The sequence below is a fragment of the Pundamilia nyererei genome, unplaced genomic scaffold (genome assembly GCF_000239375.1).
Source record: "Pundamilia nyererei isolate P.nyererei 1_Seehausen unplaced genomic scaffold, PunNye1.0 scaffold00006, whole genome shotgun sequence".
In the NCBI taxonomy this organism is placed as follows: Eukaryota; Metazoa; Chordata; class Actinopteri; order Cichliformes; family Cichlidae; genus Pundamilia; species Pundamilia nyererei.
This window is the reverse complement of record NW_005187407.1, coordinates 735,090-761,200: the sequence shown is the minus strand read 5'-3', so window position 1 is coordinate 761,200 and position 26,111 is coordinate 735,090. Positions and strand designations below refer to the sequence as shown.

The 26,111-nt window shown below is 40.2% G+C and overlaps 3 protein-coding genes across 5 annotated transcripts in view; all 3 read left to right on the top strand.

Annotated features, from left to right (window-relative positions):
• Positions 1-11,248, top strand: part of mapk4 (mitogen-activated protein kinase 4) — a 24,379-nt gene extending 13,131 nt beyond the window's left edge. The window contains exons 5-10 of one of the 3 annotated variants that reach the window (XM_013914608.1): positions 1,252-1,334; positions 1,845-1,923; positions 2,134-2,353; positions 2,586-2,751; positions 3,275-4,265; positions 11,192-11,248. In XM_013914608.1, coding sequence (XP_013770062.1) covers positions 1,252-1,334; positions 1,845-1,923; positions 2,134-2,353; positions 2,586-2,751; positions 3,275-4,246 — 1,520 coding nt within the window. In that variant the 3' untranslated portion in view covers positions 4,247-4,265; positions 11,192-11,248. Of the gene's footprint in view, positions 1-1,251; positions 1,335-1,844; positions 1,924-2,133; positions 2,354-2,585; positions 2,752-3,274; positions 7,008-11,191 lie in introns of those variants that run through there. The other 2 variants (XM_005722005.2, XM_013914607.1) reach the window with 2 other exon arrangements.
• On the top strand, positions 8,069-21,753 carry me2 (malic enzyme 2, NAD(+)-dependent, mitochondrial). Its single transcript, XM_005722006.1, has 15 exons — positions 8,069-8,212; positions 11,192-11,360; positions 14,396-14,529; positions 14,637-14,786; positions 15,344-15,419; positions 15,582-15,743; positions 15,872-16,085; positions 16,623-16,720; positions 16,997-17,110; positions 17,259-17,370; positions 17,588-17,730; positions 17,864-17,966; positions 18,095-18,165; positions 18,901-18,999; positions 19,240-21,753. Exons 2-15 carry the CDS (start codon positions 11,247-11,249, stop codon positions 19,399-19,401), a joined length of 1,752 nt encoding a protein of 583 aa, XP_005722063.1. The 5' UTR covers positions 8,069-8,212; positions 11,192-11,246; the 3' UTR covers positions 19,402-21,753.
• Positions 21,754-23,417: 1,664 nt separating this feature from the next.
• The window catches only part of elac1 (elaC ribonuclease Z 1), a 6,499-nt gene continuing 3,805 nt past the window's right edge, over positions 23,418-26,111 (top strand). The window contains exons 1-3 of the mRNA XM_005722003.2: positions 23,418-23,688; positions 24,038-24,244; positions 25,441-25,499. Coding sequence (XP_005722060.1) covers positions 23,532-23,688; positions 24,038-24,244; positions 25,441-25,499 — 423 coding nt within the window. The 5' untranslated portion in view covers positions 23,418-23,531. The remainder of the gene's footprint in view (positions 23,689-24,037; positions 24,245-25,440; positions 25,500-26,111) is intronic.

The following is a 26,111-nucleotide window of genomic DNA, read 5'->3' as shown; positions in this document are numbered from 1 at the left end:
ACCCCAAACCGCAGATAACTGCCCCTCCCTGAGCCTGGCTTTGCCTGAGGTTTCTTCCTCTTAAAAGGGAGTTTTTCCTTCCCACTGTCACCAAAGTGCTTGCTCATCTGATTGTTGTTTGGGGGTTTTTTTTGTTTTTGTTTTTGCATTTACTCTAAAATGTAAAGCACCTTGAGATAACTGTTGTTGTCATTGAACTGAACTGAACTGAACATAATTATAATAATTGCATCACACTAGTGATGCCATCCAGTTAGAAAAAAGAGAGGTTTTTTTCTTTTCCTTTGACAGTGTCCTCCACCAAAGACACTTTGCTCTCTTTCTGCACACTACTTCTTTGCCTGACTAGAATGACAATGATGATAGAGAAATTCTCACTCTCCAGAGTAGATGTAGTTCTTCCTCACAGGCTGGTTTGACCTCCATCAGCCCTCTACACCACAGGCATGGCATCATAAACACATAGGTGTTCTTTGTTCCTTAGTGTTCCTGCATTTTTTAATTTAATACATCAGATGTTAGAGGTGTTTTCCTTGGCTTTTACTTAACCCGCAGACTAGAGTGGAAACAGCATATATTTGTTTACCAGAGAGGAGACCGCATTCTCCCTTTCAAACAAACTACCACTGCTTGCATATTTCTTGCAGCTACGACTCTGTTGATATAGCTCCACCTGCTGGTGTCCATTGGCTTTATGAAACATTTAAAGGGAACTTCACCATGTGTCAGATGAGCTGAAAATGCTGCTTTGCTGCTCTGTGTTAGAAGAAGACTTGCATGCCACAGAAGCATGCTACACTTCTGATTACTCCGCATTCAGTGACTTCAAAATATGAATTTTCCCTCCAGCTGTCAGAGGTAAAATGCTCTTTGTGAACTATAACTGAGTGGAAACTTACGACAACTGATTCCTCCCAGTTGATGCAGGCACAGCAACAAGCTAGGGTAGTTAGAGTAGATGTCTGCCAGTGTAAATGGGTTGCAGGATGTTTATTCCTTAATGTGAGAGTGGCCAAAAGAACAGTGTGCCCAAAGTTTCAAGTTTACTGATTTCACAGGGTGTGGTGTGAAATTTGAATGCTTTAGTAGTAATTTCCACCTAGCTGTTAACTTACTGTGTCTTTAAATTGACATCTTCCATCTCCCAGATATTCATGCTTGACTCTTAAAGTTGACGTTTCCCCCCAGCTTATGTAACTGATCCTCTGTCTCTTCTGAACTTGCTTCTGATTGGTTGTGTCTTGCTCCCAGGAGCTCATGAGCTGGAGCAGATGCAGCTGATTCTCAACACAGTGCCGGTGCTGAGAGAGGAGGACAGGCAGGATCTGCTACAGGTCAAACATCAGAGGCTGCTGCAAGTCATATTAGCATTATAATGTCTGACTGATTATTAAGCCTGACATTCATTTTCCCAGCTTTGGAGAGCAATTTATAAAAGAAAAAGAAATATTGATTATGTCAAGAACTGCACATATTATAATATCTGAAATAATCATGCACTCCCCCCTGTTTTTGTTATGAATGTAGACTAAAGACTGTCGCTTCACCTCTGTGAACTTGCATTTTCAATTTAATAAATCTAACAAAAAAAGACGCATGATAAACAAAATATATGTTTCATTCACCCGACCATTTTATTGCTTTTACTTTTTCCCCAAATTTTCTTTGAATAGTGAGATATTATCATTTTTATTAATCAAGTTATTAAAGTCTGATGTTCTGAAAGGCTTAATTTTGTACAAGGTTAAATGTGTCTTTTTTTCAGCGTGGAATGCCTTAAATGTAAACAAAATAAATAAATAAAATAATGAAACATAACTAATATTTTAACCATGCATTTCTAGGTGATGCCTTCATATGTCAGTCATGAATGGAAGGTGAAGAAACCCTTTTCTGAACTTCTGCCTGAAGTGGATCCTCAGGGTGAGTGATGGGGAGAAGAGGAAGGTCAAGGACTTTAAAGTATGAAGGGAACAAATAATGGAAGTGTTAGAAGGGAGAAAAAAAGATATAGAAAACCACAGCTCTTCTGACCTGTGACAGATGAAGTGATGCTGGAGTCGTGTGAAGATGTTTGGAGGTCTAACACATATAATTTGGGCTTTACTCCCACACCTTCTTTTCCCCTCCCAGCTGTGGACTTCCTTGAGCGTATCTTGACCTTTAACCCCATGGATCGCCTGACAGCTGAAGCGGCGTTGTCTCACCCCTTCCTTCAGCAGTACTCTTGTCCAGAGGACGAGCCCACTTCATCGCATCCCTTCCGCATTGAGGATGAGCTGGAGGACAGCCTCATCACTGAGCAGAGCCTCAGCAACAGCAATAGTCAGGCCTCCAGCATCCAGTGGGACAGGTGTGTGGATTTTTTTTAATCACCAGTGGGGAAAATTGGATCATGTTTTCCTAGTCATTCTTAGTATGTTTTAATAATAAAAATACTACTAAAAATGATCTGTTGATCATTTTCTCATCAAATCAACTACCAATCTCAGCTGTTCATTCGTGTATTTTCAGATTACAACTTAAATGTATGTGTTTGAGCACAAATTATTTACTTCTGACTTGTAATTTCTGCCTTTCTGCAGGTACGAAAACAGTTTATCAACAGTTATGTGCTGGCAACTATCAGGTGGGAGGTGTCGCTGCGTGCCCCCTTGTCACATTACCTCTGACCTGGGAGACACTACAGAGGAAGAGGAGGTGCAGAGAGACCCCCGGGCCAGTTCCAGCTCACTTGTAGAGGAGGCTCAGGTTGGATATGCTTCCTCCCTTTTCTAGATACTAGGAGACTGCTGTACTGGCACTACTAGTACTGTAATGTCTTTGTTATGCAAAGACATATGTGAAGATGTTGGATGTTGGTCAATAATTTTTCTACATTTTAAAGCAGGGATACTGCAAGTGTCAGCAGTTCTTGTAACCCTGTTGGCTCTTGTCACAGTGAGATGACCATATTGTCTCAGTTCCTATAATTCCCCCTTCTTCTTGCTTCCTCTCACTGGCTTCCACAGAGATTCAGAATTCATTTAAAATGTTATTAATTACATATAAAACCCTACATGGCCAGGCTTCTGAGTATATTTCAGACCTGCTGATAACTTATTCTGGCAACTTTTGACTGTGTCACACTTGACTATGCTTTTGTCCTTTCTCTGTAGTATTTATTCTGTCATGAGCTTAAGTTTCATTGAACACATGGGATGTGAGTCAACACAACTAGAATTAATTGCTTATTGAAATTAATTACTTTTCCCTCACCAACTGTCTCATATAGGTTGATCCACGCAAATATTCCCACAGCAGCTCGGCGGAGCGCTTCCTGGAAAACTCTCACTCCTCTCTGGAACGTGCCTGCGGTTTGGGATACGGGGAGGTTGACTGTGGCCGCTCCTGTGATTACAAAGTGGGCTCTCCTTCGTATCTGGATAAAATTGCCTGGCGAGAGGGAAAACCTCAACACTACTCAGAGCCTAAGCTCATCCTTGATCTGTCACACTGGAAGCGTAACATTAACAGCCTCCTTGTGCCTCCTGAGCCTATTGGTGGCAGCATGGAGGATCTGGGAGAGATGAAGGAGGAGGAGGCAGCGAAGGAAGAGGAAGACAAGGAGACAGGGGATTTGTTCCAGGAAATCTCTCGCTGGGTTGAGAGCACCCAGTCTCGTCTGCACTCACCCAGTCCCAGTCCTTCTTTGGAGCAGCAGTCACCTTCCTGCTACACTTCCTCGCCACCTCTCCCTCTGTCCCCTACTGACCTCCCAACTCCAGTCTTCCACTACACGGAGGTTGTGCGGCAACCATCAGAGTACGATGAAGGCAGACTAAGCCCATTTCGCCCTATCATGTCTTCCTCTAATGCCCTCCCATTACTTCTTCCTTCATCTCCCACCTCCCTACATCCTCCTCATTCATATCAAACGGTGTCTTCCCCCACCACCACCACACAATTTTTCCAGCCCACAGAATCTCAGCCGCTTTCTTCCACTTCTTCCCTTTCTCAGCCAGTAAACGCTGACTCCCTGGAGTCTCTTCCTGTCAAACAAAAAGAGCGTCTGTTTGACCTAGATGTGTTTATATCCCGAGCACTGAAACTGTGCAGGCAGAGAAAGGAGAAAGCAAGCGGGAAGAAAGCGAAAGAAGGAGGATGGATGGAAGAAAGCAAACAGCCAAACATTAACCGAAAAGTACCCGGCTTCCCAGAGCACAGAACTCCATCACCACAGACGCCACAGACTCCCAACTCTTGATGATGAATTTCAACTGCAGGTACACCACAGCATCATACCGGGTAGCACTCCCAAATGCTCATAGTGCTTTACATTGTGAGCGGTGCCCGTGGTTTAATATGCTGCTTAAACATTAGACCATAGTGTTAGCAGCTTTTGTCTTTTTTGGTACTATTGCAACAACGCACTATATGCTGTGATAAAACAACCCCCTGACTTAAGCAAGCAATCTTCCAGCTTCGTCGTGAGATGTTCTCAGGCAGTTAGAGGTCAGAAATGTGGACCACATTTGCCAATGCAAGCAGCAAAGATTTGATTTACATGAGCATATTTTAAAGCAATCAGCTGACATTCCTTATTAACTGAGGTTTGCTCTGATCGATCAGACAACAATTTCATTTTGTGCCACAAACATTTGCAAATGACAAAAGAAGGAACAGTCAGCTGCTGGCATCACCTCCCTACGCTATTAATAACTGATAGCTTAAGCCTGTTTTAGGCTTGCTTTCAATTTGTTTTTCTTACAAGATTCTGTACTTATTCTCTACTTCTTACTGTTTGTAATCCTTTTCAGAACAAAAATTCAAGTGGTCTTCCAGCGGTGAGTTTCACCAGCTAATAATAGTGACACAGAAGGTGTTTTTCCGGTGTGTCTCTGAATGTATTTATTGGAAAAATAATCCATCATATTATGCTACACGATGACCCATAAGGAGTTTAACACTCTAACAGCAACTTCATTTTGTCACTGCTCCAAACGGCCTGTCAACTTGTAAAAAATACAGTCAGATTTAATTACATACTATATTTCGCAATGACTAGTATTTTTGTGTTTGTATTTTTCTTGTGCTCTTTGTTCATTGCTACAACCCATGTTCATGTTATTTGGAGTGAATTGTGTTCTTGTTGAATGTGGAATGCCCTGTGGTAGTAATTTTTGACTATCAGACAGCTATGGTTTCTTGTTTGCTTGATGCACCAAGCAAGGTCTGTTTTACACTGAACATATACTATCCTCTCGTTCCAAGACAGCCACACAGAAAGCTTTCATGCAAACAACGGTATACTATATTTTGAAGTATATGGATACTTTACAACCTTTGCAGGAAATTATTTGTACTCAAAACTTTTTAGTGGTTTGCAGCAGCCAGATTAATACATGAAACTCAAATAAAAAGAATTAAAAAAATAGACCCAGGTAAATGGCAGGTGAACATTAAGCAGTAGGTGAAGGCTGCTGGCTTGTGCCTCATAGTCTGTTAGTCAAGAGCTTCTCACATTCTCTTGAACTGTGGAGCTAAAACTGGCTTTACAAAACTCTTCAACGCTAGTGCCAAACGTAACCCAGTTAATTTAACATTCCTTTTATTCTGTGGCCTCAATCCCTCCATCTCAAATGTCACTGTTTGAAATGTGATATTCTGCTGTTAACTGATCAAAGAATGTACGAGTTGAGTTGTAATGCTGAAATACACTATATGGATAGAAGTACTGGGGCACCTAAATATTACCCCTACAGGAGCTGGGATGGAAATCAATTCCATGAAGCTCCCAGTGCACAGTTTTTGTCCTGATGTGAATGCCAGAGGAGGTTTAGATCACTGCAGTTATTGAGTCAGCAGTGCAAAAAATAACCCTTAAAGTTGATAATGGAAGATAAAATACATTTGAAAAAGTGACAAAATCCATCCACAGACACACATAAATACAAACTGGCATTGCAACAGTGGCATTCTTACTGTGTAACTGTGTGTTTAGCATCTTATTACTTCCTTCACATATGTTTGTACAGGTAGACTGTATAGATGCTTGATTTTTTATACCACAGGACTGAAAACACCTGAATTCAAAGATTAAAGGGTGTGGCCTGTCACTTTTGTCCATATAGTGTACGTGAAACATACTGCCAGCAACACAACAGAATAAGAATGTTTTATTCCTTTCGTATTATCAAATAATAAGTTGAATCCTTCCTTAAAATCCATACAAGCCACACACAGGTCGAAGTTGTCTCGAGTCTTAGCTGTTAACTGTGCAGATGTAAGTTGTTCTAAAACTGTTGACTCTCATGCTGTCTGCACCTGTAATGCATGGTGTAGCCTACATACAGATGCTGTAGGCACATTTTCACTTGCACAACTTAGTATGACTTCCAAAGAATTGAGCCATACATGAGATTTGCCATAAGTACAACCTACGAGACAGCAAAGCCGAGTTGGTTCTTTTAAACATCACAGTGAAGCACAGGTAGTGTCACTAGCACATACAGAAATACAGGAGTTCACCCTATTTTTTGCCAGTAAACTGCGGTCCACCTAATCAAAAGGAATTTTGCTTTAAGTCAAACACAAAGGATCATATTTTGCATTAGCAAATTTCTTCTGAGCTGCAGGTAGAGCAAAGCCAGCAATAACGTCACTGAAAAGTATCTGTAACACATGTCGGTACTGAGCCGAAGTTAATTATTTTAAGTGTTTAAAGCAATGTAGAAAATGTGCCTCGGTACACCTCAATACTTCCAGCTTGCTGAATGTAACGTGTCCTTTTCCTTCTGCATGGCTCTTCAAAAAGCTCAACGGTTGTTGTTTTCATCATGTGTCACTTTGTGATAAGAGTCATGTTTCTGTGGGCACCTATTTATGTTGTATCCATGCTTCAAGGAGGCCTCAGCTTTTCATTTGGGAGAATTTTTCTGTGACATTTTTAATTCTCTCTATATTGATAGTATCTCTTTTGGAGTTTCTGTTCTTGCTGGAAAATTAATAAAACAGTACTAAAACTATTTTTTTGATGTCATATTTGACTGCACTGGTATAATAATGTAATGGTGGGGAAACTCAGGCAGCAACACTCCCTAGCAGGAAACACAACTCCAATCCTAACTCTGTCAAGCACAGATGGGAGTCTCAGCCCAAAATCCACAGAATCCAAATGATCTGCCAGCTTTCACAGGAAGCCCCCACAGTTTCTATGTCCACATGTTAGAGTTGTTTTGGCAACACGAGGGGGAAATGTTATGACTAATCAGAATATAGAATGTATATTTCGTTACTCAGTTTATGATAATGCACTTGGGGGGAGGGTTGAAAAAACTGTTAGAAAATTGGCTTGTTTCGCTAAATTTGTATTTTAAATTGCATTTAAAATGTAAATGCATTCTCTTGTATAAAATAGTGTGTTAAAAAAAATATCAGCATACATATCGACTGAAAGACACTGTCAGTTTTTATGTACAATCTACATTTAGCATTCATTAAATCATGCCAATAAATATACATTCCATTTTTGTTGCTTTCAGATAAATATATAAATATTCCTTTCGTGATCTTTTTGCATTCTTCTGTTAAGACCTCTAGCAATATCCTAACATCTGTTAATCTGTCAATATTATTGTAGGTTAGTTTAGGGGAGCAATGAGTGTTTACTCAGAGCATAGGCACTAATAAACTCAGTTCATCATTATCTACCAGTTTCTGTGTAGCCTTCAAATAAATATATGGTAGATACTTCCTTATTCACAAGGGGTGAGCACAGTTGGTAGCTCCGCATGTCTGATTTGGCAGATTCTTTACCATGGATGCACTTCCTGACACATCCCAGAGAGATGTCTTTTCCTAAGACTGAACAGGGATGTTTTGCTTCTTAGATAAATATGTAAACCACACACGCACCACATAGCCAAAAACAAATTTTCTACTCAATACAGTACCACAGCTTAGGATGAGCTAGTAATATGACATAACATGAGCAAAATAAAATGCGCGTGTTGGAGTATTTACGGTAATCGAGAGGGGGAACCCTAGCATCTGATTGGTCGAGCGGCCGGGTTCTTCTACAGCGTGTCCTCTCCTCGCGTCTCAATCTGGTGTATGTGTGCTGGCAGGCAGGCTAATCCCAGGGTCAGTCCACAGAAGTTAGGCACAGCGAATATCATAAGAGTTGTGCCTAACAGACATTGAACGGCAGTATTATATTACTCAAGAGCAGGTAAGCGGAGTCGTTGTTCTCTAAATTGTAGAAAGTGTGTGTCATTTGAGAACTTCCTGCTTACTGAGCCAAGAGAGATGGCAACGAGCAGGGCTGTGATGAGTAAGTGACTGCATTTAGCTAAGTCATCCGAATAAAAAGTGCCTGGTGTCGGTGTGCTTAATCAGTTTAGTAGCTTCAGACATTAAGACTTAGGTGACAGAGGTGTTCAAATGACGACACCCTCTGCTTTATTTTAACTTAAAGTTTGCAAAAGGTTAGCTTTTAGCTCCTGTGGTTGTGAGGCTAATGGCTTGCAGTTGTGGTGGATATCAGTTTTTGGGGGTTTTTGTTTTTGAAAGATCTCCAACATGTTATAAGGTCACATTTGGCATTTGCCCCCAACTATCTTCTCATTCCCTTGAGTGTTAAAGCTTGGGACAGTTGAGTATTTCCTTGCCTTTTATTGCAGGTTCTGCTAATATTTAACCTCCACCGGTGGGTTTTTTACGTTCAGTGATCAGACACACTGACAGGGTGAGTGAGAAAGACTGAGAACAATAACCTGTTAGTAAGGCCACACCTAACAGCTGTGTTAAGTCTGTCTGGTCAGTTGAGGAAACTAATAACCTAAAGTATCATCTGTCTTCAAACCACTTTACCGTGATCATGTGAGACCATAAAAGATTTACACTTAAAATCATGCATGTGGGTGAGATTCGAAGCTTGAAAAAAGGTGCCCAGTGTGCACAAGAGGGTGGATACAATGCATGTTATTACATTATGACTGGTTTAGTTAACACAGTTGTTGTTTGCACCAGTTATTATTCCAGAACCAATAAGAAAAGATTTATTAGCAGTTTAAATTGTACTGCCTTATTTGTCTCACCTGTTTACAAAGAAATTAAATTACCAGTACTCCACAGGAAGACAGATGGCAAGTGAGATGCCTGATTTTGAATGGCATTTAATTAAACGTTTCTAAGTTATGGTTTCTAAACTTACAGAGCATCTGTATCTAGCTGCAGTACTGGTGAGCTCATGCTGGACATTTTCTGATCTCAGCACAATTTTGCTATCATTTTGATTCCCATTTAGAGCAGTCCAGGTGCATAATTATAGGCAGGTTTCTTGTCTCCATTCATACTCTGTTTGCAGACAATTACTCCTACAAAGAGTCCCAAGCACTTTCTGGCTGTAATGGTGTGCATTCATGCTCTGTGTTACAATAATGATGCGAAGCTGGCACATGTACAAAGATTACCTTGTTTGCTACAAATGGAAAAATAATTTGGTATCAACACCACATCAAATATTATCCTTCCCATTAGCCGTGGCCTTTTTTTGCTTCTGAAAGAGGTCGCAAACCTAACCTAACAAGAAAAGATCTTTGTACAGTTTGAGTCATAAAGACTGACATTTCACAGACGCTGCATCGAGACAGCTTCCTCTTTGATATCAAATCAACACATCATTAAAATGTCTGCTGGTTGTTGGAGCTGCTTATGCAGTCTGCCGCTTTAATGCTGCTTTCTAAGCAGCATCTCGTCCAGCTGGCTCCACTTGTTGTTTCCTTCATCCAGACATTATGGTCAAATAGAGGGATACATAATTCAGTGTGAAGTGCTTGAATTTGTTGATCAGAAAAGGATAGGCTAATTTGCTTTTCAGTTGTTTTCTTGTTTTGATATAGCTGCTCATCAGCATAGCATATTGTATTTTAAATATTTGTTTAGCTTAATACAACTTCATTTTGTGTTGGTAATTTTTAATTATGATAAAATGTGGATGAACAAGGAAAGGAAGGGGGCAGGATAATACTGACCGCACACATGAGTGCCTTTTGTCACATTAACTGACACCAACTTTGTTTTTTTTCCAGCTGAGCTCAGCTGCATGTTGTTCCAGGCCAAGAAATGAATACAAATTCTATTTCAAGCCTCACTGGGATTAAATTGCAATGGAAAAATACACTTTGTTAATTCTTATTTCTAATAATCTGCTATGGTTTCCTTGTGTGTCTTGCATTTCAGTTTAGTATGTTTTTTGCAGAAATGCAAGCCTTGGCTGCTTATTTAAAAGGAACTGATATAGAAACTGCAATGTTGTCAAATTGCATTTCCTGTGACATTAAGGAAGGCTAACAGGAATTTTGCTAGATACAAAAAAATTGTAAGAAGTGGTTTACATCTCTTTTAACATCTTCACAAAATTTAAAGAAGTCCAATCACTTTCTTTCCAAGTTCTTTACTGGTTTTTTTTGCTTTAGTCTAAAAGTAGTGAAAATCTTTGCATTCCTTCTTGTTTGCAGTCCACATGCCAGGTCATTTCTGCAGTTATTAGTTGGAGTCTTGCTTTCTGTCATGTGATCCCTGTTGTTTGCCTGTCTTTCCCATCGGTCCATTGCTGGATGATGCCATAGCGATTTATCTTGCTCTGCGTCTTCATGCAGAGCTCATCACGAAAGGGATTATGACAATCTGTCAAAGCTTTGTTTCTTAGAGCGCACACTAAATCGCTTCAGGCCACGTCCAGATTAATGTTGGCCACTGCTTCCAGCATTTGTAATCCTCAAGTGCTGTCCATGCACACAAAGAGGATTCATTGGCTACTGTGAATAGGTGTGTGTGTCTGTAAGCTGACAGCACTGACTGCGGTTAGCTTTATAACGTATTAAGATGTGATAATCTGATACTGTCATATTAAAAGGCTTTGGTAACAGTGCACTGCACGGTTTGACTGTCAGAAACAAGAATAATTAATAGTAAGTCTTTGACTCTAACCTGCCAAAAAGCCCAAATGGTAATGCACCATGTAGACAGTTAAGACTTAACAACTTAAAATCTGAAATGTGTCACCATGGTGATGTAATCACTGTGCTGCACATCAATACTTTGACAATACTGTCAGTAAAGCTATAATCATTTCTACAGCCAGGTTGTGCAAATCATTTGCACATGGTCAGTATTTTTTCATCTTTCCCTGTCTTGTCTCCCTCAGAAACCAGTGGATCTTCTAGAAAGCACCAGTGGACTCACACCGGTGACTGTCTACCATGTTGTCCAGATTAAGGACAACCTGGTCTCTGAGGCCATGCATCTCTCTTTGCAGATGGGTCCACACCAAAGAAAAGGGCAAGCCCCTCATGCTCAGCCCTCGCACCAACAAAGTAGGTGGACCTACCTTGTGTTGGGGTATTTAAGACACTGTGATGACAGCCCGTTTTTGTCTTGATCAATGTTAATTATGTCATTATGTGAAGAAGTATTATTTTTCTCTGTGTGCCTGGACAGAAAATAACTATAATGAATTGTTGAAATGTTATTGTTTGGTTACAGTGTCCAGAAATGGGTAGAAATTTACTGCAAGATGTCATAACATTGGTTATAATGTAAGCTTTTAAATTTTAGGCCTGTATATTTTCCACACGTTTAAATGCCATAGTCTATCCCACTGCAGATGCCAATATCTGTTTATATCTCAGACAAAGAATAGTGGGGGGCTAAGCTTGTGTGTGACTGATATAAACTAGCATAACCATTTTTAGTAGTCTGCAACCAAAATACAAAAGTTGTAAAATAAGTTTATGCTTCAGTTATTTGTATTCCCATATCTGTAGCTATTGACTATTTATGATGAACGGTGCCTGTCTGTCAATGCCTGTCTAGCACATTGTTATTTGGCTGCTTTCTGAATTTTTCTTTAAGGTGTTTGTGATTTTCGCTGTCGGTTTTAAAATGCTCACAGCAGGGTATCTAGCAGTGCGCATACAAGTGAGACAATTACAGTGTCGTGTATTTGCTAAATTGAAATGATGCTGTGAAGCATTTGGTTTGGAGGGTTTGATTTTTCAGGAGGTTTGCCAACTACTGAGAGTTACAAATGATATTTATAACATGTACATTTTGCTGCTTGAGGTGATTTGACCTTTTGCTAAACTTAGCCCATACCAGATAAATATAGAAATTCCAACCTACATGCAAACTGGACACAGACCAGCTGACCAGTGGTCCCACAAACTGGGGTTTGTTTTTTCAGCCAGTTTTTGAGCTCCTGCATAGCTCCATACTTGATTTAATAATGGTTTGTAAAAGCAGGCTTGCAATGAAGACTGTATATAGAAAAACGCTGATATAAAAGGCCTATAGAGCTGCTTTCAGGTCTGTCAGTACTCCCCTCCTCCCTGACTACCTCACAATACAACCAGCAACCAAGCGCTGCCAGACATTATATGGCATGCTGTATTCTAAAGTTAAAGGCATGGGCAAAATGACTGTAATTGGCACCTATTAAAAATCCTGAGTGGGAGTCCGAGAGTTTGCAGGCATCCAGGAAAAGGACACCCACATACATAACTGAGATAATAAGTAAACAGCATTAGATAAAACTTTAAAATCCATTTATTTATTTGCTCAAATTAAAATTATTGCATTATAGTAAATTCTCTACAAATTGAGTTTATGCACTTGCACTCAAGAAAGAGGCACAAACCTAATTCCATGGTTTGGTTCAGCTTTTTTTTTTCTTTTTTTTTTTTTTTTAAGGTCAACTTGAAATTCTTCTTGCATTAAAAGTCTCAGTTTCTAAACGAGAACATGCCAGCTAGTTCTAGATTACAAATATAAGAGCAGTACTTGATGTGACCTGCATCAGCAGTGTACTGTAGCAGTAAAGGTCACTGTGTTTGAAATGTAGTCTGGTATGACTTTGTTAAAAGGGCTAGGATCTCAAATTCCTTCACCCTAAATGTAGGTATGAGCTGTGCAGGGCAAGTGTTCACTGTACAGAATGTATTAATACCTTTATCCAGTATATTCCTGTCTTGGAAGTGTTGAAATTGCATTTCTAAAGTGCTAATCATGGGCTTGCTCAAGATGGTCTTTCATAGGGAAGTGCTCAGCTGCTGAAATCTTACAAAAATGTTACTTTCAATTTTATGCAAAAGGACAAATCCTAGATTAAGGTGTTTGCAGCATGTGGCATTGCGCTGAAAGGAACTGATTGGTAGAGCTGTGTGAAGTGAAATGCTCTATCAGCATGACTCAGCATTTTTCGAGGGGAGCCCCAGCATTCATCATTCTGACAAAATAATCCGCCCCCTTCTGCAGCCCCAGGCATGGCGGCCTCTTTGTTACGCCCATATTTCAGTCGGATAGGAGCTTGTAAATGCATGAACACATGCTCTTGTACACTGCACGGACATGCAAACACATTGCATCCACCTCTCACCTCCCCCATCCTCTCATTTAAAAATTGGGGTGTTTCAGCCCACAGTGGTCTTCATTGGTTTCTTTGAGGCTACTCCTCCTCCTCCACTACTACCCCCACTCTTCGTCTGTCTTTCTCCTGCTGCAAAATTGCTTTCGTTTTGTTTTTCTTCATTCCGTCAGCCTGAATTTATTTCTGTAAATGCTGAAAAGGTAAACTCAGTTAAAGGTCCCATAATGAGGCAGTGCACCGTCTAAACAAACTCCATTACAGTACATGAACAGTTAGTCCAGAAACTGCTATATTTTATAAAGAACAGGACAGAAATGTGGTATGCGTTAGCCATGAGTAGGGGGATGGTTGACATAAACAAATAAAGCCCTGCCCCCAACTACAGGTCGCAGGAGGAGTCCTGTTTTTTATGGTTTGCCAGTAAATTTCACAAAAACGGTCCTGTTAAGAAATGGCTACAGCAGACTTTGATGTCAGACGGTTACAGGAGGTGTTGCGTTAGTACTTTTTAGCGTCCCAAGTAGAGGTTGATAATAGACGCAATATACAGTAGTGTGCAAAAATCTTGACTCACCCATTATTTCTTAATATTTTGCTAGAAAAATGGGAACTAGGTGGAGCAATTTATTGAAGCAAGTGCAGATTTATATGAACATGTCTTATAAACACAAGGCCACCTTTTATTCTATAATACAGGCTGAACTCTCAGACAAGTTTTCTTTCAATTTCTTTAAGTAGTCTGAAGAATGAAAACAACCCTGACCACACACATTAAAAATACCCCTCATATTATTCATGAGAGTGCAGGCAGGGTCGAGCGGGTGGAGGCAAGTGTCAGAGGTGATTTGTGACAGAAGGATAGCAGTAAGAGTGGAAAAAGATGGTGGTGAGACCTGCTGTGTGTGGTTTGGAGACGGTGGCAGTCAGGAAAAGAAAGGCAGAGCTGAAGAAGCTAAAATGTCATGTTTTTGTGTTCCTCCACAGGGTATGGCCTTTTCCCTTCAGGAGCGTCAGATTTTGGGGATACATGGTCTGCTGCCTCCCAAAGTGGAGACTCAGGAAATCCAGGCCCTGCGCTTTCAGAAAAATCTCAAAAAGCTGCACGATCCCCTGGAGAAGTAAGGATGCATTTTTCTTGTTGTACTGGAAAGCGTAAACATGTTTTTAAATAAAAACCGAGCATTTGTCTTCCTGTACACAGCTTAACTTTTCTTTTTCCATACAGGTACATCTACCTGATGGGCATCCAGGAAAGGAATGAGAAGCTTTTCTATAGGGTGTTGATGGAAGACATAGAGGAGTTGATGCCGATTGTTTACACTCCCACTGTAGGGCTTGCCTGTACGCAGTATGGACATATCTTTAGAAGACCAAAGTAAGGCCTTAGCAGATAATTTGAGTTTTTAATGTAGGTTTTGTTGCTCCAGTCCTACACAGCCAGGTATTTTGTCGCTGGGAGGAAATCGTCCAGAGGTGTGCAGAAAAGCTTGATATGGAAGAGAAGAGAGATTGCTATATGTCTTGACACAGCATATTGACAGCCAGTTCTGAAGGCTATATCCTTACAAGGACAAATAATACTGTGTTCATGTCTGAGATTGTCTATCCAAATATGACTAACACAGCTCTTATCTTCAGTCTAAAGGAGCAGGAATGTTATGTATGCAAGATCCTATTGATTCTTCTACAATTAGGACAGAAGCCCCTTTCAGGCGAGACCTTTGAGACCTTACTGAGTGAAGGGAGACCTGCTTTAGTCAGGAAAAGCTCTTACGTGTTTTATTTTTGATGGCAGGCGTATTGAATCTTATGCACATAATGTTAAAAAGTGGTTTTATGCTGAAGATGCATTTTCTTTTTCTGCTTAGTTAAAGTTAGGATTTAATCACGATTGCTGCAATAGCTAAACTGTCATCCTGTTTATCTCTCTAGAGGCCTGTTTATCTCCATTCTGGACAGAGGACATATCCGCTCCATCCTTGACAACTGGCCAGACACTAATGTTGCAGTAAGTCTCAAAATCCTCACTATAGTAAAACCTTTTCAGATATTACATTGGAAAAAAAGTCTAAAAATGTGTCATAAAGATATGACAGTTGCTTATAAATATGTCAAATTTTAATCTTCAGTTTTCCAACTAATGTGCTTCCTCCATCTCTTCTTTGTGTAGGTAGTAGTAGTAACTGATGGAGAGCGTATCTTGGGATTAGGGGACCTGGGTGTTTATGGAATGGGAATACCTGTTGGGAAACTTTGCCTGTACACTGCCTGTGCTGGCATCAGACCTGAGAAATGTCTCCCTGTGGTGATCGATGTTGGGACGGATAACGAGGTAGGAAGGCTAGGTGTTGGTTTTTTGTTTTGTTTTTTTTCTTTCTGTTTATTGCATGTGTGAGAGAAGAGAAATATAATAACTGTGTTTACTTTGGCTTCTCATGGTTGCCCTTGTCCTCCCGTTAGACTCTCCTTAAGGATCCGCTTTACATGGGGCTGTACCAGAAGCGAGACCGCTCCCAAGTATATGATGATCTCATTGATGAGTTCATGGAAGCTGTCGTGGACAAATACGGGCAGGACACGCTGATCCAGTTTGAAGACTTTGGGAACCACAATGCGTTCCGCTTCCTTAGAAAGTACAGGGAGAAGTACTGCACCTTCAACGATGACATCCAAGGTTCACACATAACCCCTGACACAGCACTTTGAGACTACTGTAGTTAAATAGGTGCAGATAATGTCTACCTTGTTGTATGACTCTGTCATCCTAATTCACATTCAGGTTTACACCACACAAAGTGCTTAACTTACAGTTTTATGTTTATGTATTTTTCCAGCTGATTCAAAGGCTCAAAGTTTAGCAATATTTACAGATCGGAGTATTTCCTAAGAACAGTTCTATAAGATTTGCAAGTTTAGGCCCATCCATACAAATGACTTACGGCCTTAACTGTTAAGTTACTGGAGCTGTTTCTAAAAGGATCGCTGCTTTATTAGAGTCCACCTGAAACTCTATGTAAATTTTTATTGTTGGATTAAATTACTGTGGAGCATTTCAGAAATCATCTGTTGTGAGTGATGCTGAAATAAGATGCATTCATGAGCTGTTTTCCTTGAAAATCTTTCTGATTTTAGACAAATTATCATGAGTGTTTGGATGTCTTTGAGGCAGAGACTCGATTGTTTACTCTTCTGTTTGTCTACATGTTTCCAGGCACTGCGTCTGTAGCTCTTGCCGGTCTGTTAGCAGCTCAGAGAGCAGTTGGCAAACCCATCACTGAACACCGGGTGCTGTTCCTGGGAGCAGGAGAGGTAAGCTGATGTTCATCCTTTTAATCAATTGAACTTCTCAAGATTTTCTTTGTTTTTTTGTTCTCTTGACTTTGCTATATGAAAGTTACGTATTTGAAAATGGCAAAAAAGGCACAATTGGAAGAAGCGTACTGTTCCCGACTGACCACAAACAGAACAAAAAACCTGAGGAGTTGCTCCATTGTCTATTTAGAGAATAATCGTTCATGTTTTCTTTGTGTAAATTCTTTTGTGTTTTTATTTTGTTTATTTATTCTTTTATTTATTATTTGGTAGGCTGCCCTTGGAATTGCCAATCTGATTGTGATGGCCATGATGGAGACGGGAATGACCCAAGCTGAGGCCAGGAAGAAAATCTGGATGTATGATAAAGATGGCTTACTTGTAAAGGTAAGTGTGTGACACAGGAATTTATAATAAGAAAATGATACAATTTTGTCTACCTTCCTGGCTGGTCCACGGTCTAAACAGTCAACGGCATTTTCACTGAACAAGTGTTTATTAGTAATTGTGTCTAATGTGTCACATGTGACTCCAGGGCAGACAGCAGGGAACTGACTCTAACCAGGAAGCATTTACCCATGAGAGTCCAGGGGATGTACAGAGCTTCCTAGATGCTGTCAATGCCATCAAACCTACAGCTATCATTGGTGTGGACCTTTAATTTATTTATTTATTTTTTTGTATTCATATAATTGTAGCTTTGTAGCACTGCTTGCCAACCAGAAAGAATTATACAAATATCTATTTTATTAAAATATTGTTTGTTAATATAAGCAATAAACTCAGTCAGTTACAAAAAGGTTGTAGTCTTATTTCAGACCTTCTTTGAACAGTAATAATAAATCAGTCTCTCCTTTTTTCCAGGTGTGGCAGGAGCTGGACGTCTGTTTACCCATGATGTCATCAAGTCCATGGGAACCCTGAATGAACGGCCAATCATCTTTGCCCTGAGCAACCCAACCAATAAAGCAGAGTGCACAGCAGAGGAGGCCTACACTCTGACAGATGTACACATTTTTTTTTTCTAGGCTTAACTTTTTTTCCTGCTTTTTGTCTTTTTTGACAAACTCTTAAGTTATGCATTCAGATTGTGTTTTTCCTACCTCATCACCTCTCAAGATTTGTTTCTGTGTCTCACAGGGAAGATGTCTTTTTGCGAGCGGCAGCCCTTTCGGTCCAGTGACTCTGAGCGATGGTCGCGTCCTTACACCAGGACAAGGGAACAACGCTTACATTTTTCCAGGTGAGAGGGGGGAAAAAATTTATTATTCATTATTTACATTAAATGCAGCACTCTTAAGATGGTATGAATTGCATTACATCATGCAAATTTGAATGCAGTATGTTGTAATTGGTCTTCATGCATTTCAGGCGTGGGCCTGGCTGTGATCCTGAGTGGAGTGAGACACATCAGTGACACGGTTTTCTTAGAGGCTGCCAAGGTCTGAAGACACTACTAAATATTTTTCTACCTGTTCTTTAAGTTCATCTTTAACTTTTCCCTCACTCCATCCTGTGTTGTCTTGCTGACTCTTTCATGTATGCATATTCTTCATACAGTTTCTTCCCAAAGCCCATAACCACCCTTATATCCATCCATATATACATAACACTATTTATTACATATTTACTTTTTTACACTGGTTTGTATATTCGTACATTTTATATATTTTTTTCTCTGTTAATACTGTTCATATGTATATAGTGCTGCAAAACTGACCCCCCCAGCATGTTTGCACTGAGTAGGAGATGCTCTGTATCTCATTGTACAATTGTATAGTGACAATAAAGGCATTCTGTTCTTCTATTCTATATTCACTTTATGCTCATCTCAGCCCTGTTTAACCCTTCGATGTCTCCTCTTCCCTCTCTTTCTAGACTGGCATAACAGATGAAGAGCTTCTCTTTGCTGGGCTGCATTTGATACATTAACACTAATCAGTGCAACAGATGATCACTGTGCTTTGTTGCCAGTGTTTTTGTTACTGTTCAGTGTCAGAAACACTGTGATTTGCATGGTGTTAATAGTACTAGAAGGGGTTTGATTACTTTTGTAATTACAACTGGCCAAAATCACATGACTAGTGTGGGTAGACAAACAGTAGTAGTAGTTTTGTCTGTTTTTTGTGACCTAGAAATTATTCTTTATTGTAAATGCAATCTTATGTTCCTTTCAGACACTTGCAGAGCAGCTGACAGATAAAGAGCTTGCAGAAGGCAGACTCTACCCTCCTCTGTCCAACATCAGGGAGGTCTCTATCCAGATGGCTGTCAAGGTAAGCCTCCTCCAGTTTAAATTTTGGTTATTGTCAAGGTCAGTTTACATATTAACAGTCTCCAAGAAATAATCTCTGTGTTCAGTGGATTTTTTGAAAAAAAGAAATTCATGCCCTGCAGCCAGACAAACCGTAACATAACCTGTCAAACACTGTTCTCCTTTTGGTCAAAGTCATGTTGTTGTTCCTGTGTCACCCCTTACGTTTGGTCAGTGATAAATTTTCTCTTTCCCACTAAAGGTGGTGGAGTATCTCTATGCTAAAGGCATGGCGTTCCACTACCCTGAGCCAGTGGACAAGGACGCCTTTGTGCGGGCTACTGTCTGGAAGACCGACTATGAATCTTTCCTGCCGGACACCTATGATTGGCCAGGTGTCAACTTTAGCCCCAAGTCCATCTAGAAATAGGGCACACTCACTGTGGCTCATGTCATAATGGCCTTCTCTTCTTTTCTTTTTTTTTTCTGCTTTATACCTAATCACAGATTTTGTAAGATTGCCTTACTTTAAACATATGCTTAAAAATAGACCACAGTATCCATGCTGCTACATTTTCACCAAACCAGTCTTATTGGATCTGTGAACAGTCAAAGTGGAAAGTGAAGAGAAGGGCATTCAAATGAGATCAGCCATTCTCATTTTAAATTACACTTCTCCATTATGTGCATAATGTAGAAACTTGCACAAAGCCAGATGGCCACCTGGTGGTGGAAATGGGCAGTGGTTACATCTATTTTCCATGCTGCTCCATCAAAAACTCAGCACTAAATTTGCATAAATTTCATGAATTTTTTTTCCCATTAATTTTTAATATGTTATTGTTTCACTGTATCTGTAATCTAATAATGACTAATCTGTCATTTTGTTGTGTACATTTCTGATATTTGCTGTCTTCAGTTAGCACGCACAAACTCCATTCTTTACTTGTACTCCGTCTTCTAGTATTCTTGCAAGCTTGCAAGAAATGACCTCAATTTCATAACATTTAGTAATATCCAGTATGTATTTGTGTATTGCCTTTGTCCACCTTAAATAAGGCTCTGGTCAGTTTTCCTCTTCTCATTAATACCCAGTATAAGACATCTAGCAGAGCTGAGGACTGAAGAGGAGAGCCTTTCTGTTAGAGGCAAACAAAGACCGATTCACTAAAATTGAGATTTTCTGAAGGGAAAATACATGAAAGTTATATATTTTAAAAAAAAATGTAGGCAGACAACCTTTTAACATCCACTCCAGCCTTTTGTTTGTTTGATTAATTGTGTCACCTAATATTTATTTCTTTGAATTCATGTTTTTTTGTATTCAACTGTTTTGAAAAGCCTCTCTTCAACACTCCTTAAGGAATGGTCTTATGAAGAATGTATCCCATAAAATGAACAATTTTGCTTAAGTGTTATATGAATACTTAAGAAAATATGTGCAGTATATAATCATTAGATACTCATTTATGTTGTTAAATGTATTTTTTTTTTGGTCTGATGCACAGTGTGTGGCATTGAGGTATGTTGGTTTTACTACTATTGTTTCGTCTGAGCAGACTGTACAAACTCACAGGCCAAGCTTCTCTTCAGTGTTATGATCCACCACGAGGTTAAAACACAGGTTATGTATTCTAGCACAAGTGCTCCTCATGTAATAAGTCTGTTTTGACTCAGCCAAGTGATGTAAACTGTGAACTGTTTGGAAAATATTATTTGGATTAGAAAATATTGACTGAAAAGCCCTGGTTGATTAAGTCCTTCGTACTGAATAGCAATGGTGCCTAAGCACTGTATAGACTGGCAAAATATCTTTGTGATAAAGTGCAAGTCGGCTATACAGTGTAAAAATCCACGTGTCAGTTTGATGTACTGACCTAATACCAGTAGGACACACTGCTGACCGTTAACCTGCTGAGGTTCTCTGTTAGCGCTTTGTTTTTGCTCAGTTCTGTGACAGATTGCTGCATTGTAATAGCAAATAAACTAAAGGTATACCACAGTGTTTCATGTAAAATGCAGGATTCAATCTATGCTCTGATCATATTTCTAAGACTTTAAACTGCTTTATGACAGGGGCATTGGCAGCATTGCACATTGGTCTTCAGAGATGTGTGTAAAATGGAGATGGTTGACAGGTTAAAGAAAGAAAATGAGTATTTTAACAAGGAGAGGGCACCTACATCAGGATAGAAGTGCTTCATGGTTCATATGCAGTGAATGCTCCCTGTAACCATGCCAGCCTTCTTTTTCCTTTAAATTGTCATCCATCGATTTACACTGTAAAACTTTAACTCAAGGACCTTCCAACCGCATACATTGAAGTGCCTGCACAAATTACAGTGTCCCTTCATAGTCACTCCCATGCCTCATTAAGTTAACCATGCAGATAGCCACACTATAATTATTGACATTATTGTTTTGTTATGAAATGGTGTAACTGTAGCATTGAGCATACAGTGCTTTCTCTAATAAATGTTAGATTTAATGCAAACTTTTCAGTGGTTTAATGATATGTAAACACTGTAATGTCATCGGTGTGTTGCTCACGTGTTTGTTAAGATGTTGACTGTAATTGTCCAGTTTGAGGTTTTTGCTGTTTTGTTCGATGAGTGGTTAGTTCATGTGACTCTTAGTAGTTTCAGTATTCATAAGTATTCCCATGCAGTCTGACACTGATTTTTGGTGCAGTCATGTTTGTATACCAGAGTGCAGTATGTTTGTTTTATTATACTTGAGGTGTGAAAACTCCAGAATAAAACCTATTTTTACATCGGCTCCCTTGTCTTTCAATTTATTATTTTTTTTTTTAATCCCATTTATTTTTCTTCCTTTTCTTTCTTAACAGATTCATCTTTTAAACTGCTTTTAACAGGCAGTTTACTACAGTGACCTCCTTTTTGAACCCTTACTGAATTCTCTCTATATTCTCACTATAATTTAATCCTGCTGATACCAAAGTACGTTCGTCTAAACAGCTAGCTGTGTCCAGTTGTTAGGAGGACGATGCATGAGTCCGCTTTGAGTCAACAACTGGAATGTATTTTGTGGACCACTTAAAGAGGAAACTAACAGTTTTCATGGCTGCATTACCGAATGCATCAAATTGTAAACATGCCAACTTACCAGCCCAGGACTGCATGCTGCTTTGAGAACAATAAGACTTGGATCACTACTGATCTTAACTGCTTAATAAAAAGAAGAAAGCTGAAAGAGGAGAACTGAGGAGAGTGCAGCCCGACCTAAGGGGGAAGCTGAGGAACTGCAAGGACTCCTACAGGAGGAAGCTGGAGGCTGAGCTCAAGCCGAACAACATAAGTGATGTGTGGTGTGGAAAGAAGATCTCTGGGTTTAAGGTGACAGCCAGCCAGTGAGCACTCTATGGAGAGAGCAAAGAGCTACACAGATTCTTTAGTTCACAGCTTTCTACTGCCTTCTCTACCACACACTGGCCTCCACGCTGCACTTCTTCAAGTGAATTCTGTAGATAACACCCCCACATCGGTTAAACACCTTCTGTTTGAGTGTGACTTCTGGCCAGATTAGGAGACAGCCTGAGAACCAAAGCAGGGCTGCTGGCCCTGACAGCATCAGGCCCGAGGCTGTGACGTCCTTTGTTTTGAAGAAGTACAGGTACATGGGCATCCATACTGACAACAAGCTGAACTGGAAAACCGATACAGAGGCTGTATACCAAAAGGGGGTGAGAAGTAAGCTGCAGAAATGATGGTGATACTCTTATCACTCAGTCGTGGTGGGCCCAGCACACTGCTGTGGTCTGCTGGAGGTGGGTTGGAGCTGGTAACACGGTAAACAATAGACTAAATACGGTGATCAGGAAGGGTGGCTCTGTGATTCACTGCAAAATGGACACTTCTGAAGCTGTGGTGGAAAGGAGGACACTGAACACTCTCTGCACCATTTACCGGACAGATCCTTTACAAAGAGGTCAAAAAGCGGTTTCCCATTCATTGTTTTGCTTTTATAGATATAGCAATTTTGCATGAAACAAAATCAGACTGATAAAAAAATACAACAGATGAGTCTTTCACATTGAGCTCTGTGATTCCAACCAAAATCAAAACAAAAACAAACAAACAGTAGAAAATCAGGTTGGACATTAATAGATCAGAGCAGCAATGTCTTTCCGAAGGTTCTGTGAATGGGTACATTTTCAAAAAAATAAAAAAAATGAATACATGTCCACGGATAAGCTTACAGAAAGAGTAGGAGATATCTACATAAGCTTTATATTTCAGAAGGAAGTGTTTGGTTGGATAAAAGAAACTTTTTTAACTTAATAAGAATTAAGAAATTTTGTGGAAGAGGTCATATTTTTACCCAGTTCAATTTCTCCCCGCAGTTTCCCCAATAGGATACAGAGGGAATATAACATCGTCTTTGATATGTGATCTTAAAATTACGACCAATCGTACCTAACCGGACACGTCACGCATCCTACGTCATCAGCGGGCGACAGTATTTTCATTGACATGGCATGCTTGCTACTGTGTGGCAGATAGTAAAAAAACAGTTTTCTGTAACTCCGGGAGGATGACCATGGATTTGACTTTCCTCGGGACGGGCTCGGCGTACCCGTCCCCTCACCGCGGTGCCTCGGCTCTGGTGCTGCGGACGGACGGGGAGTGCTGGCTGTTTGACTGCGGAGAGGGAACCCAGACCCAGCTAATGAAGAGCCAGCTCAGAGCCGGTGTGCCACTTCAGATCCTCACACACACAGTCTGTCTGTCCTTTAAATATTTCTGGAAAAATAAAAAAAAGTTTTCCCCTGAATAAACTTCCTGTCATTGAAACAAATCTGTTCATGCCTTTCCATACCCCAAATCATTTGTTTGTAGGCTAATTAAGACTTCCTTTTATAAGTGCTCATAAATATGAAACAGACAAAACAGTGCACAGTGTTGTTTATGAAAAGAAAAAAAATTCCTCATCTCTATCTTGACATGAACCTGTTTTAAGTGCATATAGTTTAATTCAGTTTACAGCAAAATGCCCGACTTGATATGAAGGTGTAAAAATGTGATGTGCTTTTCACACAGGGCGAATCACCAAGGTTTTCATCTCCCACTTGCATGGAGATCACCTGTTCGGTTTACCTGGTCTCCTCTGCACTGTGAGTCTCAACACCAGCCCTGAATCTCAGCAGGACCTGAACTGTGTGGACATCTATGGGCCACGGGGTCTCAGACACTTTCTCAGAGTCACTCTTGGCATCACTGGATCACAGCTGCTCTTCCCTTACGCAGGCAGGTCCAAGGCCTGATAAATTGATCAGGCCCAACATTATGACCACCTGCCTGACGTTTGCCCCCTTTCTGCTGCCAAAACAGCCCTGACCCATCGTGGCACAGACTCCCCTAGACCACTGAAGGTGTGCTGTGGTGGCGTCAAGGTGTTAGTAACAGATTGTTTAAGTCTGTAACTTGCGAAGTGGGCATCCATGGATCAGATTCAATTGGATTGAGATCTGAAGAATTTGGAAACCAAGTCAACACATTAAGTGTGCAGTGCATATTATCCTGCTAAAAGAGGCCACAGCCAGCAGGGAATACCATTTCCATGAACTGGAAGCTCAATACAGAAGCTATATGGGTGTTTCCCAGGTTTTTTCATACACCCCCCCAGCCATCCACATGATGTCAAAGAACATGTGATTCATCACACCAGGCCAACTTCTGGGGTCCAGTTCTGATGCTCAGATTCCTATTGTTGGCGCTTTTGGCAGTGGACTGGGGTCAGCATGGGCACCCTGACTGGTCCGCAGCTATGCAGCCCTATACACAGCCTTTGCTCCCCACGTGCATCAGTGAGCCTTGACCACCCATGACCCATATGCTGGTTCACCACTGTTCCTTACTTGGAGCACTTTTAATAGAAACTGACAAATGCAGACCAGGAACGCTCCACTGGAGCTACAGTTTTGGAGATGGTCTGACCTAGTCATCTAGCCATCACAGTTTGGCTCCCAAACTCACTCAAATCCTTACACTTGCCCATTTCTCCTGCGATTAACACATCAACTTTGAAGACAAAATGTTCAGCTGTTCCTTAATATATCCCGCTGATTACAATGTGGCATGATGGGTTAGTCAGTGTTATTGACTTCCCTTGCACGTGGTCATAATGTTATACCTGATTGGTGTATTGATACAAGATTGAAAGCATTCAATACAGGGGTTTAAGAACAAGCAGACGGTGTAGCTTGTTGTGGATGCTCTGTTTACTAGTTTCTCTGAGTCTGAATCTTGTTCCCTGGGCTATTTATAATTTGCTGCTGTTTTTTTTTAATGCAGCTGCATCATTTTTAAAAAGAATCTTTAAGAAACCTAGTAGATGGCTCAGATATGCTGCTTGATGAACACTGATCAAATAATTCAAGTTATACCTAAGTTATATCCTGGTTAAAGATATAATAGTTCACATCTTTTCTCTTGGTTTTTAGTGCATGAATTGGAGCCCACACCTGACCAGAGCCCAGAAGAAGGAAAACTTAACCCAGAGGTAAGTCGTTGATTTTGTTGTTTTGATGTTCCTGTGTTGTAGAATATCACCTCTCCCTGCTGTCAGTCCCTGTTTTTACTAAATGATGAAATCTGGAATTCATATTTTCTATTTAGAAAATGATAAAGATGTAGTGAAAGTTCCTAGTGATCTTATGGCCTCTATCAGTGGTCTTGTCTTTGTCCTTGTCCTGCTAGACCTCAGTGCAGCTTTCAGTACTGCTCATCACAACATTTTAATACAGATTTAAATACACCACTAGCTACACCAATCGTGTTGATCTGACAGAGTGTAAGTGTTATATTTGTGAGGACATTCACTGACAGTAATACCTTCTTAAGATTTTTACCCCTAGGTTTAACTGTGTGCTAAACCCTCAATCTAAACCTAATTCCAACTTTTACTTTAAAAGTTGATCTTAGCCCTAAAAAAAGACTTTGAAGAGGTATGAAAAAGTCTATGTTTGCCAAAAAGTAGGGGTGCAACGATATTCGTATCGATATTGAACCGTTTGATACAGTGCTTTCGGTTCGGTACGCATATGTATCGAACAATACAACATTTGTAATTTCTTTTATCAATTTTCCTTCTGACCATGCTGTCTGTGTTGAG